Genomic DNA, 22916 nt, shown 5'->3' with positions numbered 1-22916 from the left:
GTTACTGCCAAGGCGTACAGCATACCAGGCAGGTGCCGATATGCTTATCAAACCTATATCACGGGCAGTCTCCGACCAGATACTAAGGAATGGGGAGCACAACTGGCCTGGAGGAGACACAATGTGATCTGAGGTAACCATAAATAATCACAGTGATGTGGGCACTCAGAGGCTAGGAACACTTTTTCCTGTAGGAGGGGAATGAATCTCAAACACCCACCATGTCATAGTGGCTCTCATTCCCACCCCCTCCCTCTCCCCCTGAAACCTTCAACTCTCCTTCCCAGAGTTGGTCCTCTAGAGACTCTCAAGAGAAATAAATAAATAAATAAAAAGCAGAAGTGGCCTGCGCATCATTACCATCTGGTATTACTCACTAGGTTGTGAAACCTTTCACTTGGTTATTAGGAAAGTGGCTAAGAGGGAAGTGGGGGTTGTCTGCTGAGATAGGACCAGGAGCCCCAGCCAAGGGAGAGGACATAGGGATGCTCACCTTCACAGCCTCCCGCCATCCTGAGGAAGGTCTGCAGGATGGAACAGAGCTGGGCCTTCACTTCATGAGCCTTTCTAGAATAGGGGAGATATATGTACACAGCCTGGTATTTGATAGGGCTCAGCAAATACGTGTTAAATAAAAACCAAGATAATTCAGTTTCGGACTCAGGCTAACCTTTGCTTCATTGAACCTACTGTGGGTTATGTAACTGCATTATTTAACAACTTTACCAGAACCTGTGAGCATCAGAAAGGTTAGGAACTTGCTCAAGGTCACACAGCAAGTAAGTTGAGGATTTGAACCCAGATCTTCTTAATTCAGGTCAAGATTTCCCTGCTACACCAAGCTGCCCCATTCTCCATCCATCCCAATAAGAGCATACTGTCCTCGTCAGTGTCTATGTGAAGGGTTATGTATGTGTCAGAACCTCCAGGATTTCTTAGAAAGCTCTGTCTCTCTCTCTCTTTTTTTTTTTTTTACGGGGGATGGCGGGGGGAGGAATGCTCTGTTTTTGTCCAACCCCTGGGGAATTAAGCCATCTGCAAGAAGAGCCACTTATAATAGTTTCCCAAGTTTCTGTTCTGTTTCGGTAAATTGTGCTTCCTTTTATTTGTGCCAAACTTACCTGCTTCCGTTTCAAAAGCAACCCTCTAGCATTCAGGTTGACACCAGCCTACTTCACACTGGCTGTGGTTTTAAGTTGAGACATGTCACCCATTCCCGGCTATAGAATCCCGTCTGCCCTTGTAAGGCTATCACTTCACTGCCCCCTGCTAGGAGCTTCCTCAACCCCACTGCATTTCCTTGAAGGAACAAGTGCCACATGCAGGGTCCAGATGCAGAGGCCCCAGCACAGCAGAGAACCCTAGGAGGAGATGTACACCCTTTCTCAGGTCTCCTTACTAGACGATGCAGCCCTTTTTTGCTTATAAATAAATTCTCAAAAGCATTAATCTACACTTGCTACTTTTGTCTATACTGACCCTGATTCATAAGCACCTGTTTTCCTACAAAAATTTCCCTCTTGGTTTCACTCTTTAGAAGTACTTCATGTCCATGGACTTGGAGATTCTGCACCCTAGCTAATCAATGCAACGAAAACCACCTTCTTGAATCCAGCTGCTGGATTCTGAGTTCATTTCCCTCCCTTCTGAAACCCAGAAGCGAAACCACCATCAGAATTTTGGAGGCTGGAAAGCAGATACATGAGTGATAACAGACTATGCACTCAAGAAAGCCAAACCTGAGGCTGGCAGTGAAGAAAGCCAAGAACACAATTTGTCCAAAGGGTCTTCAAATGGCTCAGGAATTAACAGCAGAGACCTCTGGCAGTGGGGAAGGGAGACTGAAGCCTGGAGATTAGTTGAAGGTTGTTGAGAAGCAGGTAGACCCCTAGAAGCCCTCCTGGCTCCATACTCTTAGGCAATTGCCGGCCTGCCACAAGTCTGAATGTGTGTCCTCTGAAGAGGACCCGAAAGAGGGTCTCAGTCTCAGGGGACACCATTTGAGGGCAGGGCTGGCCACTCCAAAATTGAGGAATCAAGTGAACATACGCCTAATGGATGATGAGATCTCCAGTGTTCTTCCCATTTAGTTCCCAGAAAGCATCCTGCTAAACCTTAAACTCTGGGGGAAGAGACTGTTCTATGGTCTGGTGTTTGTGTCCCCACAAAATTCCTATCTTGAAATCCTAATGCCCAATGTGATGGTATTGGGAGGGGAGACCTTTGGGAAGTGAGTAGGTCATGAGAGTATAAAGAGACCCCACAGAGCTCCCTAGCCCCTTCCACCATGTGAGGACACAGAGAGAAGTCAGCAGTCTGAAACCTGGAAGAGGGCTTTCACCAGAACCCAACCATGCCAGCACCCTGATCTTGGACTTCCCAGCCTCTAGAACTGTGAGAAATAAATCTCTGTTGTTTACAGTGATCCATCTGCAGCATTTTCTTATAGCAGCCTGAATGGACTACAATAGATGGGAAGACTCTTCCTCTGGGAAACGTGACCAGTCTATGAGAGCAGACCTGGAAACAGTGGCATTTGGGCCACCCAACAAACAGCCCAGCCTGATCACCATACCATGAAACACACCAGAGGCTCCACCCACAAGCAGGGCACAGAGCTTTCAGTTTGATTTTAGTCTCCTACTCTTAAACATTAGTAAACAACCACAGGTCACCAGGGAAAAACCTCCAACATAAATGTCAGAGACCAAAACAAAGAACAAAGAGAAGAATTAAAATTGGAGGAAACAGACTATTCATAGAGAAGAAAACTTAAAAAACAGGAAACACTATCATTAATATCTTCAGAGGAGTAAGAAAAGATACAGTATCCATGAAACACAGACAGTATGTTATTTAAAAAAAAAAATCATGAAAAAAAAATGTAAAAAAGATATCCCTTTTTATTTTACAAACCTAAAAGCCAGGAAAATGAAGCTCTGGGGCCAAGCAAAAATTGCACACTGCTGCTGAATTACCAAATAGCGAATAGCAAATGTTCCAGCCAGGGAATGGACGTACATGTAGACTCAAGTAAAACAATGATGGAAAAAGTCATCTGTTACATTTTTTTTTCATGAATTTGCAGAGAATTACTGAGCTGTTACTCCCCTCCCCCTGCCCCCCATTATAATGGTGTTTACCAAACATACCAATAATTCACTACAATTCAGACCTTTGAAAATCTAGCTTTCGGTGTAGAATGGAAAGTTAGATGCATCAGTGCCCGAGACAATATACTCTTTGATAGAGCTTTCTACAGATACACTTTTTATAGGTTATTTTCAGTATATGTCAACATCCATGTCTCTTGTGGCTAAAGTAATGGATCACATGGCTGTACCTTTTCCACATACACGTAGGATGGATAATTATTGTATATTAAGGTGTGATTCTTTCCTTATCTTTAGTGTTAACCTACCCAGACCGGCCCCTCTAACACGAGTCGATAAATGTTGTCCTGCCCACCGGTGGTTTTGATGGCTGATTAGACACACTCTTTGATTTCTGCTGCAGAAGGCAACATGATTGTAACAGAAACAGCTATTTTCCCCTTTCCATTCTTTGTGTTCCCCTAAAATAGAGTTTGAACAAATATTTTAAAGGTGCAAAATACTATTAGAAAGTACTATTTGAAATGAACATTATAGGAATCTCTTGGCATAACAGCCACAGAATACTTTACTGCTTGGCAGAAGAGACAAGAGGTGAGAAGAAAGTAGCACATTAGCTGGATGAGCGCTTGTGTCGCCCAGTATAAGCAAGTGCGGTGTACAAACAAGTATACTCTGAATACATTATTTCCACTCATTTAGCACAAATAAATCGTTTGGTTTCACTTGGAAGTGGAAAAAAAAAAATTGAGGGGCACCTGGCTGGCTCAGTCAGAGGAGCATATGACTCTTGATTGCAGGGTCATGAGTACAAGCCCATGTTGGATGTAGAAATTACGTAAATAAATAAAAACAAACTTAAAAATTTTTTTCTTAAATTGAGAGAACCAAGGGGAGTTGGCAGAGAGCCTATAGGAAGATTGAAGAGTTCTACATTCTATAATCGTGGGTTAATTTATTTTGGGCTAACCCTCCAGCCAATAACAGTAATAAACTCTGGATAAAATATTAAAAAAAAAAAAACAACTGAAGGTTCTGGAGAGCAACCAAAAAGCAGGCAAAAAATGAAGGGGATATGATCCTTTAAAAAAAGGTGAGATTCGATGAGATCCACCCCTAACTGGCTTTTCCTTTATGGACACTTCCATGCAGTACAAAAGGAATATGGCTCAAGCAGAAAACTGGAGTCTAACTGGGCTAAGGAATCAGGGAGAGTCCAGAGTTTGAGGCTGCTAATATAGCTGGAAATACAGGAGGAGATGCCAGAAAGGAAGAGGACAGGGAAAGGGAAGCCGCCAAATCTATATATATACTCCCCTCAAATCACAGGCTGGTTCTGGAACTATGCATTTATGAGGTGGGACTCCAAGGAGTCCAGTGGGAAACATCAGCTGAAAGGCTAAAAAAGGCTGAGCAGCAACCTCAGCAGCTGTCTACTGCTGGGAAGACAGATTTTGGAGTTTAAGTTCTGCCAAGTAGGAGGGATTGGGCAAATAATTTGGTCTTTCCATTGAAATCTCATGGGACTAAGAGCAAAACTGAAATAAACCAGATCTTTTAAAGTTTTAAAACAAGCCTCCAGAGAATCAAGGTGACCTACCAAATTAATTGCTTGCTAGGACAAAATGCAACACTCTGCAAAGGAAAATAACAGAATCCAGAGTCTCTACAACTTAGCATCCACACTGACCAGTATTCATTAAAAATTAACAGACTGAGAGGCACCTGGGTGGCTCAGTGGGTTAAGTGTCTGACTCTTGATCTCAGCTCAGGTCTTGATCTCAGAGTTGTGAGTTTAAGCCCTACATTGGGCTCCATGCTGGGCGTGGAGCCTACTTAAAAAAAAAAGAAAAACAGACTGAGCAACCCATCCAAAGAAAAAAGTCAGTAGACAATGACTAATGAATGATTCAGATGTTAGAATTAGCAAATATGGATATAAAATATTCACTATAAGTTTGTTAAAGAATCTATAAAAAAAGATGAATATAATGGGTAACAAAATGGTATATTTTGGAGAAATACAAAAGAACTAAATGGAAATTCTAAAACTGAAAAATACAAAATCTAAAATGAATAATTTGTTAGATGGGATTAATAGCAAATTCAATACTGCAAAAGAGGGGCCCCTGGCTGGCTCAGTCAGTAGAGTATGCAACTCTTGATCTTGGGGTCGTAAGTTCCAGCTGCATGTTGGGCATAAAGTTTACTTAAAAAAAAAAATACTGCAGGGGCGCCTGGGTGGCTCAGTTGGTTAAGCGACTGCCTTCGGCTCAGGTCATGATCCTGGAGTCCTGGATCAAGTCCCCGCATCGGGCTCCCTGCTCAGCAGGGAGTCTGCTTCTCCTTCTGACCCTCCCCCCTCTCATGCTCTCTCTATCTCATTCTCTCTCTCAAATAAATAAGTAAAATCTTAAAAAAAAATACTGCAGAAGAATCAATGAACTTGAAGATCTCTAAAAGTTATTCAGACTGACAAATAAAGCATATGTACTATAGGAGTCCATTTATATAAAATTCTAGAAAATGTAAACTAATCTGTGGTGACAAAAAGCAGACCACTGGTCACCTGAGATGAGGTAGGGAAGATGCGGTGGGTGGGAGGGTAGATTATAAAGGGTTATAAGGAAATTTTTGAGGGTGATGGATAAGTTTATTAAGTGGATAATGGATGGATAAGTGACTGGTGGTTTCCTGGTACATACATACATTATACTTATCAAGTTGTATATTTTATTTTATTTTTTTACTTTATTTTTTTAAGAGAATCTTTTTTTTTTAAGATTTTATTTATTTATTTGACAGAGAGAGACATAGCGAGAGAGGGAACACAAGCAGGGGGAGTGGGAGAGGGAGAAGCAGGTTTCCCACGGAGCAGGGAGCCTGATGCGGGGCTCGATCCCAGGACCCTGGGATCATGACCTGAGCCAAAGGCAGATGCTTAACGACTGAGCCACCCAGGAGCCCCCAAGTTGTATATTTTAAATATGTGCAGTTGAGGGGTGCCTAGGTGGCTCAGTTGGTTAAGTGTTCAACTCATGATTTCGACTCAGGTCATGAGATCCAGCCCCAGGTCAGGCTCCGCACACTCAGCGGGGAGTCTGCTTGGGATTCTCTCTTTCCCTCTCCCTCTGCTCCTCCCCCTACTCGCGTGCACACATGCTCTCTCTCTCTAAAATAAATAAATAAATTAATTAATTAAATAAAATCTTTAAAATAAGAAATATATGTAGTTGAATGTCAATGAAGCCTCAATAAAGCTGTTTAAAAAAGAAATGATAATGGAAAATAGCTTTATGGGTTTTTTAAAAATCTGGTGGAATAACAGGTGCTGGCTTTAGAGATACTGCATAAGAATCATTCTGAGTTTAATAAAACTAGAAAAAAAATCATTTAAAAATAACCCTAAGAAGGATAGGAGAAAAAAGAAAACTGGTGTGATCATGTTAATATCATACAAAATAGACTTCAAGACAAGGAGTATTAACAGAGCTAAAAAGAATCATTTCACAGTGATAAAAAGGTAAAAAAGACATAAAAATTATAATTATATATATCACCAATAACAGAACTTTAAAATACTGAGGCAAAAATTGACAGAATAAAGGGAGAAACAGACAAATCTGGTTGGAATATAAAGTTGAGAGTCTCCCAGAAAACTGGAGAGAAAAAAGAAAATCGGAGGACCAGTGTAGGAGGTCCAATGTCCAATATCTTGACCCTTTCTTCTTCTTCTTTTTTAAAAAGATTTTATTTATTTATTTGACAGAGAGAGAGAGAGCGCGAGAGCAGGAACACAATCAGAGGGAGTGGGAGAGGGCGAAGCAGGCTTCCCGCCGAGCAGGGAGCCCCACGCGGGGCTCGAAGCGGGGCTCAACAGGGGTCTCGACAGGGGGCTCAACTGGGGGCCCGATGCGGGGCTCGATCCCAGGACCCAGGGATCCCAACCTCAGCCGAAGGCAGACGCTTAACAACTGAGCCACCCAGGCGCCCCTTGACCCTTTCTTCTGCTGACTGTCTGATTCCAGATGCCTAAAATGTGGTCAGCCCTGTTTCCCCAGGACTCTGGGCTGTGCTCCCTGGCTGCCCTGGGGAGGGGCTCCTGTAGGCACTCAGCAAAGCTGCAATCAGACTGTCATGGAAACTCTCAGGTTATCCTCTTCCAGCACCTCCATTTAACAAAGTTGCCTTCAAGCTTGCTCCTCATTTTTACATTAATTACTTTTCACATTCATTTATATGTAAATAATTGTTGATAAAAATAAATATTTGGTTGAGGCAGGAAAATGCATAGATTATAACTCAGATGTTTTCTGAGCTTAAAGAGTACTCAGTCATCTGGAAGGAAAAACAGGAAACAGGAAAAGAAAATAATAATGAGCTAGGTTGGGAAGCTTAAAATGAACCCAGTGGGGGGTCCCCGAATCAACTAGACTGTGACAAATCTTTCCATTTCCATTGCCCTGGGGGCCTCCAGATTCAGAACACTTCTCACTTCCATAGTGGGATCCAAAGAGACTGCTCAGGAGGATACTTAAATCAGTTGGTTTCTGGAGTTGGTCTTTACCTCCCCGGGGCATCAAGATCTAATACTGATGTCTCAAGGGCCTTCTCAGACATATGTGCCAGCTCTTTGGATGGATGGGTCACGCTTCTTCTACGGAAGAGTTGTTTCTTAGGGACTTAATCCCCTTCCTCTGCTGTCTTCCTCAATCTCCTTTCCCAAGCATCTACACTTCCCCGAAAAAAAACACAGGATAGCTCTCAAGTTAGAGGCTCACTATCTTTCTCAGAGATTGACCTTCCACATATCACTGAGAATGGGAATACATTGGGAGAGGTTGGTTAAAAAGGTTTCCTCTAATGTCCGTTGCAGGTAAACAGAGACACTTTATTGAGGAGGACCCTTGAGCAACTACCATGGACTTTTGTCACTCTTCTACTGCTCAGAGGGTGTGAAGTCTAGACCTCTTACAGGCTCGCACACTAGTATATCCCTCAGGAATAGGATAAAAGTATTCTCTGGGAGCAACTGATATTAGTAAACCCAGGAATGGTCCCGCCAATTTGGCACCCTTCCAGAATATTCCAAAATACCAAGTTGTTAATTACTCATGCCTAATGCATTTGGGTCTGTTTTTCTCTACAACACCACCCCTATGGATTCACAGTATGAACGAACATCCACTGCCCTCACATAATGCTTCAATAGTCCTGAAACTCTCTAGATATACTAGGTACTCTGCTATAATTACTTCACGTTCAATAAACCCTGGGGCCATCATGATCCATTAGAAAATACTGGGGAAAAAAAAGAAAATTCAAAGGCACTTTTATCTATGAAACTAGGTTGTAACATTACATCTTGAGACAAGGAGATCAGAGGCGAGTCCAGGGACACTTGATGTTCTTCCACAAACAATATTTTGGAAGATTAAAAAAAAAACTGTATTCTTTTGAAAGGCTATAAAAATGTTGACAGAAGGCGGCCTGGGCCCAAGCATGCCTAGGAATGCCATCAGCTGTTGCTGGCAGTCTATTTTTATTGGGATTTGTGAAGACAGCAGATGCATTCCCAGAGCTCTCTCACTGGTACAATGGGCCTCATCACCACCCATTTCTCGGAGTTGGGATGCAAACAGTTGGAGCTGTTGAATCACTGATTCAGAAACAAGTCATCCAAAGAACAGTCTTCACACCCCAGATCATAATATTGTACTTAGAGGCATCCACACTGGATACCCTCTTCATAGGGGACTCAGAAAAATGGTATCACTCAATGTGGAAAACAAATAAAGAAAAAAATTTTAGATCTACAGTGTATTCACACACCCCAGGGGAAATAAGCCAGAAGAAAGCAGATTAAAAGGAGCTTATTGTACAATTCATCAATTTCCTTGGCTCAGGTGTCCTGACTCTGTCCCACTGAAAACTCACCTCTCTCCTGAGCCTGCTGCTTTGGTTTTCCTGACACTGAGTCCTGCTTTAGTGGTACCCCTGGGACAAAAGCCGTATCATCTCAGAAAAAGAGGAAAAGAGCACACTCCAATTGATGTCCCCTTGTCGTATGACTACAAAACAGAAAGAAGTTGCTCTCCGGGGTCCCCATTTGATAAAGACAGAGACATAGCAGGCAATCACCCTGTCCCTGGTCACCTGGGCCGCACAGAGGAAGACCTGCTGACTGGGGCGGGGAGGGCATTTTCTTAGGGGTAAGGAGACGATGAGAGATGCCTGAACAGCCCATCTGCCCCTCTCCTCTCTGGATTTTTTCTGACTCAGCCTTCCCTCTGAAAAAAATGCCACTGTCTCAGGATGAGGAGGTTCCATCCCCTCTGCGGTAGGGTCTCTAATTGCAGGAGCCTCCAGGGAACTAAATGAGCCCTCTTTATCAAACTAATTTCCTGTCTTCAATACTCCTTCAAATAACTTAATCAAAGGCACTTTCTCTTTATAGATACTGAGCCCTTCTAATGTGCAAATATGCTTTGGAACATACCCATTTACTTTCAAGCAAACCCATGAGTCATTTTTTGAAAATCATATTTTTAGGTAAGAAATAAATGTAGTTTTAAGAAAAGTGTTGACATTTTATTTACATACAGTCCACATATGACTACAAAAGCTTTGGTTGATATCTTAACAATTTTCAAAATAAAACTAGTAACGGCTCTTCTTTAAAGGGTGGGGGGGCAATAGAATCTTAGCACTTAATGAATCCCTACCATGAGTCAGAGTCAATGCTGGGTATACCACATAATTTAATTTAAACACATTTCACCTTTAGGGGATTCTGTGAATCTTCTCTTATTTCTTTTTTCTCCCCTCTCTTGGACACTAATATAGTTCTTATGCTCTCCTTTCCAGAAACAGTAGGGGCTGTGATATGGGCCGAAGAGCTTCACAGAGGCAGGAAATGGAAGGACAGCTTTAATCAGACAATGGTGGCTTACAACTCACAGGCTAAGCACAGAAAAATGCCTACTATGTTCCTCTCTATATTTCCAAACACACACCCATCTCCAATACACAGAAAACATAAACACCTCCCAGGTACTTGCTGCACTCAGCACCCAAATCTGGGTCCTTATTCACCCACTGGAAACAACCCTGGAGAGGAGCTTAAATCCCATCTCTGCTGTTTGTTAGCAGGGGGGCTTTAGGCAAATCCCTTAACCTCTTTGAGCTTTGGTTTGTTCGTTATTAAAATGCAGGCTGTAACACCTACCTCACAGAGAGTTTGGGAGATCAAGTGGTATAAAGTCGGTGCAATATTTTTAACCACTATCACAACTCCATTAAGGCAAATGAAATTTGTACTTTACAGAGGAGAAAACAAGTTTAAAGAAACTAAGTGATTTACCCAAGGCCACACAGGACGTAATCAGAGGAGGCGGCAGTTAATCCCACCTGATTCCCAACATTCGGAGGTACTTTTTTTCCCCATGGCGCAGATAAATTCCATTTCCCTTGCTACCCTCTCTTCTGGGCTCTCAGGCATGGAAAGGCTTTCCAGTAATTGCTCTTCTATCCCCACTGATCTCAGGGCCTTCGTTACTCACAGCCACATGGAGTTAACCACATGGGCCAAATGTGGTAGGTACTTGGTTTGCTGGCAATAAGAATGTCATCAAAGCATCTGTGAGTCAGAAAAGGAGACAGGATTTGGAAAGCACATGACAGCACGTAGCACACCACTGGACCAATAGCCGGACGGACGAGAATGAGGTGTAGGGGACTGACTGGTAAGGGACCAGGTAGATCTCTGTTTTGAAATTTCATTTTTCCTGTCATTACTGACCCCAAATAATGAGGCCTCTTATGTATGCAGATTCTGTTTTCACCCTTGGAGCTTAAGTCCCAGTAGGGGCATCACAGAGGGGTATGTGTGGCCCAGTGCTGTGCGTTATACTTAACAGAAGACACAGAGGGCTGACTCCCAACCACCAGGGCCTTTAAGTGGCCAGGGCCAGACGAAAGCCAGTGACTTTCAGGAAGATGATAAGAAGCTGTCCATCATTTTTTTTTTTAAATGTCAGGTAAAAATCCTTTCTACCAACAGGAATCCGGACCCTTTTTCTCTTCATCATGAACTTCCAACTGAAGGTGGAGGCTGAGTGAAGGGTGCGAGCCACTGAGAAGGGGACAGGAAGCCCTAAAGCTGAGAGACCTGGATATTTCTGTACAATCAGGTTTTGTTTCCAGTTAAATTAGTTCTGTCTGTCAACATCCTGTTTGGTGTGCTCCTCTGTCTGACCCGCTGATAATTAAGTCGCAATGCTAATTGATTTTATGATTGGATCACACAGGGTGAGGCTTTTCCATGAATTTGTATTCATCAGTTCCAGTAAATGACGGTATTGACTATCCCATGAAAACTCACTATCAGCCTAATACTTTTTTCCTAGTACTTTGAGTTCACCTTGGAAACTCAGGTTTAATATCCTGAGGAAATAAGAAACAGACCGTTTATCCCAAGGAAAAGCTCCACTGGGAATACCGAAGTGGGGACATGTTCTGCAATGTGTGTTTCCATCACACTTGTCTCTCAGCCCCACAGTCATCCATCTAAACTCCGCGGGGGCGGTGCGGGGGGGCTGGGACCCTGCAAACACTGTTCCTCTGCCCTCCGGCTCCCGGATGCGCCAGCAGGGGGTGCTAGAGGGAGCCGGCGAGGCAGGAGGTCGGAGAAGGCACCTGCCGCGTGCTGTTCCCGTCAGCCTCACGGCGGCCGAGGATTGTTCGGTTCCCAGCTTCCCTCACGCTCCCGGAACCAGCCTCGTCACACCTGAGAGGAGCGAGCACCGGCAGAGCAGCGCCTTCCCTCAGGGGCCTCAGTTCTCGCTGCTCGGGCCTCCTTGAGCCTCCAGCAAGAGGGGGAACCCCAACGTGGTCTTCATTTGGCTCTCCCAACCTTGGAGATGGCGGCGGCTTCCCGTGCCCCCCACCATGTTCCTGTTCACCTCCTCTGTCCTCCAGTACCTGTCCTATTGACTTCTTACGTTAAATTAGCTAAAATAACTTCTGTGCTTTCTACTTTGCTGACTCATACGGCGTATTTGAGAGCCACAACTTCTTTTATAACCGTGGTTAAAAGAGCAAACTCTAAAATCAGCCACACCTGAATGGAAATCCCCATCCATTTATACCTGGTAACTTTGGAAAATTTAATTGACCTCTCTAGGTCTCATTTTCCTCAGTCATTCCTTTATTCAATTAACAGTTATTAAGAACCAACTAAGTTACAGGCACCGTGCTAGGCAGTAGAAATACAATGTTATGCAAAACAGTTACATTCCCTGACCTCCTAGAACCTGCTGTCATGTGAATCAAATGAGGTAACACAGGTAAGGTACATCTCATCAGCCTTCCTCTCCATACCAACCCGGCAAAGACAAAAGGGTTTGAAGAAAAAAGTTGTTTCAACAGCTAAGTCTCTTCAGAAAATGAGATGGGGGTCTTCTCCTCAACGAGGTGGAAGGTCTCGGTTAACATAACCCCATGGATTCACTGTATGCCCTGTCCACTCGTCCCGTTCGGAGCAGAGAAGCAACGACCTTTACAGTAACAATCTTCAGAAGGAAATGAGACAAACAGCACTAGAGAGGGAACACTATGAGGTGGCATTTTTTAGAAATTCTAAGGAGACAGGTACCTGTGATAAAATGTGAGCTGTCATGCGGGGCTAGGACTGGGGCCTGAGTGACTGTGACCATAGGGCACAGGTGGAAAAAGATAGTAGAGAGCTGCTCTTCCAACCGTAGTCACCAAAAGAGTCTTCTTACCCTAAAATGTATATTGTACGTGTATATGTATGAACCAGAACTTAATTTCTGCTTCCTGCGGTAGGACAGCACACACCTCCAGAGGCCAGGGAGGTGATGACAGAAAAGGAAGATTCCTGATTCCATTTAAGTCTGAATCCAAAAGCCCCAGGCTGTGGGCAAGGAAAAGCTGGGAAGAAATCCAATCTCCACATTTTGACACAATCTGTCCTTAGTCTTCTGCTGTCTAGACATTGGGCGGATTATGGCAAGGATGGCCATGTCCTTGTTAGCAAGTAAGTATTTCTGCAAGACTACTATGTAGCTAAATTCTTGAAAGCCACATCTATAACACACTGATAACCTATAAATGCAAATTAAACTTTTCACCCTCAGTTTTTTATTCATTTTGACATCACTATGACCATGAAAAGTCATACTGAAGGAAAACAACCATGGGAAACTATTACTAGAAGGTCTATTTCACATCCCTGCTCTAGGGCCTCATTATAACTAATTTACTGTCACTGAAGGAATTTAGAGGCCTCGAAGACATGAAAAGCCTGGAGAGAGTTTTACTCGTAAATAAATGCCAACACTTAAACCATCAAGACAGCTTCAAATTCTAGGACTACTGAAATGGACAATATATACTGCCTGGGTGATTTATTATCCTTGTGTTTATAGTCCAAATGGGAAGATAATTCAATTCCACCTGAAGAGTCATTATGTGCCCAAACCCCAAGGGAAGTACTTTGGATAAGAGGTGATATTTCTCAGCTTTTCCATTTCAAACAAATTATTATTTCTGTATTTAAGACATCACCCAGGCAATTCCCTTCATGACTTGTAGCACTCTTGAGCAATTAAAAACATTGTATAAGGTGAAAAAAGTCGGGGACAAATGCCAAATCCAAAATGATCCACAGAACACCGAAGAACCCCCAGAGAGCACAGTTGCCTCAGACATAAGGTGAAATCATCCCTTCTGCTCAGGAAAACATAAATGAGTGGTAAGCATGCATCCAGCAAGCACATTATCACCCAGCAGAGACAACCTGATAAATACAGACTTCCTCTCCAAACAAGCCTCCTCACAGGGAATGTGAGCAAAAAGGTCCCTTCTGAGGAGATGGTGAAGTATCACTTGGCAAAATGTCTTCACTGTGGTACACAGCAGCCTTCCCTCTTATCCCCTTGCCACACATGCAGTTCAATTAGAGGGTGGAAGAACCTGTTTGCTACACGTCTTGGATTTGGCAGGGGACATGTTCAGAGGGGACAAGGGCAGAGAGGCCCTGGACTGTGGGATCAGGCCCCCAGAATTCCTGGGCTTACATACCATCCAGGCCATTGTGATGACTGTAGTTTCTTTTCCCCAAAATGCTCAGAGACGTGTGATTCGGCGTGGTTAGCATCCGCTTGGTAGTGGGGGTTTGCAGGCTTGGTGTAGATCGAATTACATTAGGTTTCTTCGAAGGATGGATCTCTGGCAAGGGGAGAAAAGGTTTCTCAACTCAGAACATGGTATTAAAAATCTCTGTGTGCACTTACATTGCCTAATAGGCACACATCTTACTTCTTAATGAGCTGAGAGTCAGTTCCTTATGAGCCAGCCTGTTTTCCCAAGGACTTGCATAATGAATCAACTTCAAGTGCCGTTACCATGGCTTTACTTATCAAAAGTGAGCTGCTGCTCCTCTGCTAGCTGGAGCTCTGAGCTTCATGTTGGGAGGACAAGCAACAAAAACAACAACAAAACGCCACTTGCACTTCAGAAGGTCACTTGAGCACAGATTTACTAAGGGAATAAGGCAACTAACTCTTCAAGGTCTTAAGAAATTTAAAGGTTATCTGGAGAAGACATAGCATGCAGCATGTCTCGGGTGTGAGAGATTTCTGGAAAACAGGATTCTTCCTCTGGCTCTGCAAGGAGGGTATAGGACCAGGGTTAATCTCTCCCAGCTACAGAACATTTTGATGTAGATGAAACCTGACACCAAATGCCAAATTCTAGACTCAAGATGTAGTAGAAGAAAAGCTTTGATGGAGGATATATCACAAAACGGTGACGTGCACGTGGGATATGTGTGTTTATGTGAAGTATGTTGTTGTCAGCCACATAGCCTAGAATTACTTGCACTTTTTGGATAAAGCAGATGGACAGAAATTGCAGTCTGTAGCAACTGGATTTAAGGATTTCAGTCTGTTACCGTTATTGGGCAATGTCTTGTCCGAAGCTAAACCTGCCCCCTGATTCTGAGTCACCATCTGTGCATGAGCCACCCTGTCTTCTCAGGGAAGGGCCAGGATATCAGCTTCATTGTCCAAAATTTAGGAAAGGCTGTTAGGATTGTTAGAATTACTATATCTTAGTCTGGTCAAAATTCTACACTTGCCAAAATTTAGGAACAGATCAAGTGCTAACCAGTATATGGTGCTGATTTTCTTTTTCCAACGTGGCACTGAAACTTCGCCAACCCCATTTTTCATTACAGCCTCCACACTACGCTCCATCCAAACCATACCACCTGCCTTTGGACTCATGAAAGCCTTTGTTCACCAAGTTCTCTTGGCCTCATAAAGGGAAAAATATTGTTTTCCTATTTTTCTATTTACTACTTATCACTCAAGGTTGAGATCAAATACTGCTTTCTCCATGTAGGCTGCCCTAAATCTCATCAGAAATAACTATTCTTTCCTCCAAGTGTCCAGTGAATATTACCTGTAATTCTTTTATAGGAGCTAATCCTTTGCTTAATTGTCCTTACCTGTGTGCTTTCCCCACTAGACTAAAACTTTTGAGGGCAAAGTCTTATTCATCTTGGCATTCCTCCAAATCACTTGGTGGTACACATCAGAGTGTCTTGTATGTAGTAAACACTCAGAAATATGTTAGGTAGGGATGTGGTTCAGCTAGTAAGAACAGCACATCTTTGGGCTTACCTGGGAGGCACAGACACCAATTTATCCGCAGGAGGAACACACAATTACCCATGGTAAGACTGACTAATATGCAATGTTATAGTCTATTTCTTATGATCAGAGACTTGTCCTTGCATGGTGGGAAGGGGCTTGGAGGATTAGGTCCTGCAAGGGCATACAGACAGCACACTTCAAGGACTTGATCACCATGACCTACCCAGGTCCTGCCTATGATAATGAGGTAATATTCTGGGGGCTATCAAAGCAATTCTTTAGGCCCTGAGAAATAAAACAAGAAATCAGGTGACCAAGTAAAATCAAAGAGGGAGCTGTGAGCTTCTGACTCTTGGATGCTCTGATAAGGACCACATAATATACCAAGTTCAAAGTTACACTTTGACGTTTAAGCGTGTCTAGAGTCTGAACACTTCATAACTGTGTATCTTTCTGACAGAGCAATAAGGTTCAATTCAACTTTGAGTATGAGTACATCATTCACTTTTACTGAGAAAATGAAAAAGCAAGAATATCAGAAGCATTAAAAACATGCCAGTATAGGTATAGTAGGAACCATTTTAGGAATGATTATTTTGTAAATTATCTTAAAACTTTGCAAAAACCAAAAAAAGTGTTATTGCCTAGTGATTTTTTAAAATACTCTTCTTAATTGTGATATTTCAACACGTATATGGACCCATTATCTTTGGCGAAGTCCAAGTTAAATAAGAGGGTAAAAACCAGAAAGCAATACAAATGCTCCCCTTTCAAAGTAACCTTAATTGGTACATCAAAACTATAAATATTCTTTTAAAGATAGGTTAGAACGAGTCTTATCTCATTAAAAAAAAATAAGCCAAGTGGAAGGATCTAAATCAAAACATTAAGAATATTCATCCTCTAATAATCTAGTGATTCTGACTTTCTTCTTTTTGCTCAATCTGTATTTATATCCATAAATATACATTACATTTTTATTGATTTTTTGAAAAAGCAAACATATCCATAACCTTGTGTATATCTTGTGTATATCCATAACCTTGTGTATATCTTGTGTGTATAAAGCTTCTAAAACATAATAAATTGACTATACATGTGAAAGTATCCAATTTCAGCTACTTTCTTGAAAGGCTTAGATTTAGTTTAAGTATGACAATTTAGAGTAGCCAAATACTTGTAAGATACAAAGATTGTTCTTTGAAATTTTCCTATTAGAAAATACCCACCTAAATACCCAATGATACATGCCAAAGGTTTCCTAGTGCTTTTGCTTTTCAGTGGACTTCCAGATAGCTCGGCATGTCTGTCTGCATCTGAGGAGAGAAGGAAACATGGAGACAACCAATGAGGCTGATTTCTCTACCTATTCTACACACACTGCAGAGACAAAAGGTGCCAGTGGAAGACAATGCAAAATATCCACCAGACTCCTGCACAATTTCCTGTGGGGTTTGAGAAAACCGTTTCTAGTTCTGGTTCCAAATTACTGAATGAAGGAGGTACCTGGAGAACACTCACTTTAAAGACTCATGAGTGCAGCTAACACGTATCTCGCACACACGTGCTTTCTGTGTGTGCCCATCTGAAAAGCAGTGGAAATACGCTTCCTTCCTAGCCATGGCATTGCTTTCTCATAGTAGAAAAACTTCCACGCAGAATGAGGTGAATCAGTCCTAATGTAAGATTCATGTGGCGGAGAAGACAAAAATGACAAAGCGGACAAAGGCAAGGCACTTGGCCATCCCTGACCTAGTGGGAGTGAGTCTCCACTGAGAAGACTCACTTGATTAAACTCCACTGAGAAGACTATCTTGATTAAACTCAGTTCCATTAGATGAGAGCCTCACAAGGGTAAACATGGGTCATCGGTTTTATCGCTCATTTTCTATCCTTCATATCCTACCATGATGTCAGTGGTGCTGGGCTTTAAAAGGTTGCCTGTATGTAGAGTGTCTCATCCATTAGTCAGAACAGTAAAATACTGTGGGAATGGCTGTTAGTGTTCATAAAGTTCCCCTCACACTCCTCATACCCTACCATAACACACTTCTGACAGAGAAAAATAAGGCATATAACACACACACTCTCTGTGTTTTAATTAGTTGTCATTAGGATGGAAGAGTAGATGTGGAACAGGGCTGCTCTCAGACCAAGGAGCTAAGTTACAAAAATAGAGTTTGAAGGGAGAAAAAAAAAGTGTATTGAAATGTTTTTTAAATCTGCAGATATTGCCATAAAACTTAAAGAGTACTTTTAGCAGATATTTTGCTACGTGTATGCCTTTTCCCCACCTTCCAATACTTGACAAAAATGCCCTACTGGTTTTCTGAGGCTGAGACCACATTTCTAGGCATACATACAGGAAACTTCCTTTGACAACCACAAGAATTCTCTCTGCACTATTAGTGTTAAAATATACAATTCACTCTGGAACCACAAATCATTTAGAATTAAAAATTAACTTTTTCATAAGCTCTAGCTTTCTCTTTCACCAAGGAAACTATTTTAACTATTAAACAGAAAGAGGTGGGAAAATAGCATTTAAAAAGAAAACGTCTAAAATAAACAAAGCACATACTGCAGAGAGCCTCAGATAATAGGAATCAGAATATGTATCCTAAGCGCTGGCTAATTATTATACAACCATGGACAACTATAAATGATCTGATTTCTTTTCTTCCTTACTCAGCTGATTTCCTTTGGGAAAAAAAAATTACTGAGATATGAAGTTTTTCACCTGTTGTTGAATAACAATGAAGATAAAGGAAGAAATATACCAAGCATATTTTGGAGGAGTAATCTAAATAAACATTAAAAAGCAACACAAGTCAAATCCCTGTCAAATCGCTGTGAGTGGATACTAAATAATTCCTTCCTATTACTAATTCATCTAAAATTCAAGTTCTACTTGGGATGAGGACAAGAGAAAATTTTGTCCTTTCTATTAATGAAAGAAAGCTTGAATGAATCAGCTTGTATTTCCTACATGTTCTGGACAAAGGCAACCATTGTATTACTAGTAATAAGATTAACTTTGCACTTTATTCCAGTTAATAAGGCCCAAAGGAAAACTGTCAATGTGGTTACAATTGATGGACTCTCCTAGGACTATCACCTTGACAAGAATCAACAAAAGGAAGACTATCAAAGAGGTCACCAACACAATACCTAAAGATATTTCATTTTAAACCACACTAATCTGCTTTTAATTTCTCATCAAATCAGTAGCATTACTTATGTGATGTTCCAAGTGACAATTTACAGAGCACCTGAGTGGGAGATCAAAGCTCTTTAGAAGCATCACTAATCCCCATTACATTTTAAAGTAGTTCGTGGCAAGAATGATCAGTCTCTGCTATGAGGAAATAAGTGCTAAGGCTACCTAGTCACTGTTTAATATAAAAATTGCATCTATTCAATGATATACACTGAATACACATGGGAAAAATACCTTCTGCCCTGGGGGAATGATCATACACATGGGATTATCAGGTCCACACTTGAGTTGGTTAAACAGAATCTTGGTCTGCACTCAAGAGCAGACCAGTGGTGCCACTTATCAAATTATTCACCTAACTCTATTAAAAGAGATAATTCATTAGTATGCATTAAAAGTGCACAGATAAGGCAAGCAACCTGAGAGATGCCCAAAGAACCCAGAAGGAATCAAAATCTGCCCAGAAAGAGGGAGAACATGAGCATCTCACCCCCAAGTCACTTGACTGCACACAGGCACATTTCTTTAGCTTCCTAGAGTACATCTCCTTGAGGTAAACCTGGAAAAACACTGTTGCTTTCATTGCAACTCACAGCCATTTTTCTACAATGTTTTGGAAATATGTGTGTGTGGGAATAAAATAGAAAAACTGCAAAAAGTACACACTGAATTAAAATTCACAAAAACATTCACATGGGCTTCCAAGATTGCTGTCAAAATAGAACCATCCATAGAATTTTCTTATAGGAATTGCAAAGGCATTTCTAAAGATGACACAAAACCCAGGTGCCATTATAAAAAAAAAAAAAAATCACAGGGGCGCCTAGGTGGCTTAGTCAGTTAAGCATCCGACTCTTGGTTTCTGCTCAGGTCATGACCTCAGGGTCGTGGGATCCAGCCCCGTGTTGGGCTCCACGCTCAGTGGGGAGTCTGAGATTCTCTCTCTCTCCCTCTCCCCTTCCCTAAAATAAAGAAATCTTTTTAAAAAATGATAAATTCAACTATGTTTTTAAAAAATCTGCTTGACAAATACATCATAAACAAAGTCAAAGGCAAAATGGGGGATATATTTGCACCATGTATCACAAATCAAGAGCTAACATCCTTAAAATATAAAAAAGTCCTCATAAGTCAGTAAGACTTCTAATAGAAAACAGGCCAGGGGCAAAAATGGCTGACAGGGAAAAACAAATGGTTTTCAAATATATGAAAAGATTTCTATTTCATTCAAAATGAGAAATGCAAACTAATATAACTTACATGTCACCTGTCAACTAGCCAAGGGTTTCAAAGATGGATAACACTGCTGGCAAGGTTCTAGAGAAATAGGCATTCTCTAGACATTGTGGGTGGGAACGCAAATCGTGGTTTTTCTAAGGATAACTGGGTAGTGACTATTAAAATTCCAAATGCATGTTCCTTGATCCAGATATTTTACTTTTAGGGGTCTGTCCTGTGACCTACCCACACATTTCACACATCGGTATGAAATGCTATCTGTATAAGGATATTTGTTGCAACATTACTTATGATAGAGAAGACTGGAAATAACCTAAAAATCTGTTTAATAAGGAATTAAAGTACAAAACATTATTATGCAGCTGGTAAGAAAAGGAGGTAGCTCTCAATGTACTGGTATGGAATGGCTTCCAAGATCTGAAGTAAAGAAAGCAAGGTGCAGAACAATGTGGACATTAACATCTGTATTAAAACAAAAAAAGAATATACCCACTTAGACTAGTATAGATACACAGAGTATCTCTGGATACTTTAGACAGGATGACAATGGTTACCTCTGAAGATGGTATAAATGGGAATGGCAATAGGATTTCTAGCCACTTTTGTATCTTTAGAAAAATTTAAAGTATCCATTCAAAAATGAATTTTTATTCAAAACAAACTACCCAAAATACCCAAACCAAAACTGTTCTCACCTAATATCAGAGCTTAAAATTTCACACTTTATACAATTATTAATAGTTAACTTTTGCTGAGAAATCTCTAGAAAAACTCATATTTTAAAGCTTCTGAATGCAGGTCCTTGGGATACTTCCAAAGCTGAATCAGCATCTTCAAACAGAAAAATGTGGCTCCAGGTGCCTCTCAAGGAACTGCGTACTAGGGAATGGTGGTCATTCAAGTCTGGTGTGATCAACTTAGAAACCACGGAGTCACCCATGAAAGCTACAAAGGTGGCAGGTCATTCACTTGGACCCACTTCTCCAGACACTTTAGCTTCATCTACGGAGTGCTGCGAACATACCCACTTCTACTTAACCTCAGTTTCTGAGGATCCTGAATCTCAAATAGTAACCCTGTGCTCATTAGGTGTTGGGTGATTTTACAGATGTTTGATAAAGTCATCGGGAAGCTCAGTGGTCATTTCTGATGGCGAGAACAAAGGAAGAACACCATTATCACATCGTGGCTTTTTTTACTGAAGGCAGGGGGAGAAGAGACAGGCTGTCTGAAACTTGACAACCCATGCTATCAGTCTGCAAATTGTGTCAAGGACACAGTACCTTTCTTTCTGCGATGTTCTGGTTTTTGATTTACCAATCCATGTTTAATAAGCACTATCTCTCTGGTAGAACAGGCTCAGGCATTGTACTGATGTTAGTCATTTTTGTAATGGACTTACATATTTACATATAAAGGCATAGTATTCAAACAAATAGAAATTTGGGGAATTTGGTTTTAAAAAATCACATATATATGTATATATATGTATTTCTTATATGTATATATTTTTCAACACGTTGGTCATACTATATACCTAAGTTTTTAAAATTATTTTTTAAAAATAAGAAACGTAGGGCGCCTGGGTGGCTCAGATGGTTAAGCGTCTGCCTTCGGCTCAGGTCGTGATCTCAGGGTCCTGGGATCGAGTCCCGCATCGGGTTCCCTGCTCAGTGCAGAGCCTGCTTCTCCCTCTCCCTCTGCCACTCCCTCTGCTTGTGCTCTTCTGTCTATCTCTCTGTCAAATAAATAAATAAAATCTTAAAAAAAAAAAAAAAGAAGAAACGTATTCCCATGGCTCAAAATTGAAAAAGTTTAAAAGGATAAACAGAGGGGAGTCTCCTTCCCACCCCTTTGTCTCAGCCTCCCAGCTTCCCTTCCCGGGGACATTATTTGTTCTTACGTTTTCTCTGTGATACTTTATGGATATATAAAGATTTCCCCTTTTCAGTCTACTGTTTTAATACCATTTTCTTAACGAAAATAAAACAAAAAGGCCAGAGTACTGTTGTAATAAACCAAAAAAAAAAATTCCTCTAAAAGGATCAACTTGTAAGTCAAGCACTCATAGTTACCATTATGCTCTGCACAATCTGAGATTTTTGTCTCCTTAGCTTTTCCCTTCACTCTCACGCAGTCTGTCACCCTGTGAACTCTGGCTAGGACATGATTTTGATGGTGCTGCCAAGGCCAGAAGCCATGGAAAGGGTCAGCTTCTATAGTGCTTAGAACTCTCAAGTTCACAGGAAAAACTACTTACCTTCCTGAATATTATGAATTATTCTAAAATGCATCAGTTAGAGCTCTTGATCCATCAGTATCTTTGGAATTAGACTTTCATCTCATCTGAACGTACATTCATACTGCATCACAGGGATTAACTTTTTTGAGGAGGGATGGGGGTCACCATTGCCCTTGAGAAACCAAGGAAAGCTTACTAAAAAACAATACACCTATGCATTCCCACTGGACCATAGACACGGTTGCCTACAGACATCAAGTTATTAACAGTTTATCTTCTCCATAACAATCCAAGATCAAGGGATCTGCTGAAGAGGTGGTAACAAGGTACATATAAGACAGGAGAAGATGATGTAAGAATCAATTAGATGCTAGAAGAGTTCATTAGTTGCTTGTCTGAAAAAAAGTAACAGTAGATGG

The 22916-nt window shown here is 41.4% G+C and overlaps 1 protein-coding gene across 9 annotated transcripts in view; it reads right to left on the bottom strand.

The window, feature by feature from the left end:
• The window catches only part of MTA3 (metastasis associated 1 family member 3), a 231789-nt gene that overhangs the window by 19058 nt on the left and 189815 nt on the right, over positions 1–22916 (bottom strand). For 8 of the 9 annotated variants that reach the window (XM_078056247.1, XM_078056248.1, XM_078056240.1 and 5 more), the window contains 2 exons: positions 17026–17112; positions 14220–14366 (listed from right to left, as the gene is read on the bottom strand). In XM_078056247.1, coding sequence (XP_077912373.1) covers positions 14220–14366; positions 17026–17112 — 234 coding nt within the window. Of the gene's footprint in view, positions 1–493; positions 568–14219; positions 14367–17025; positions 17113–22916 lie in introns of all 9 variants that reach the window. The other variant, XR_013441677.1, reaches the window with a different exon arrangement.

The sequence above is a fragment of the Halichoerus grypus genome, chromosome 10 (assembly GCF_964656455.1).
Source record: "Halichoerus grypus chromosome 10, mHalGry1.hap1.1, whole genome shotgun sequence".
Classification (NCBI taxonomy): Eukaryota; Metazoa; Chordata; class Mammalia; order Carnivora; family Phocidae; genus Halichoerus; species Halichoerus grypus.
The sequence above is the reverse complement of the archived record's forward strand: the minus strand, read 5'-3'. Positions and strand labels throughout refer to the sequence as shown.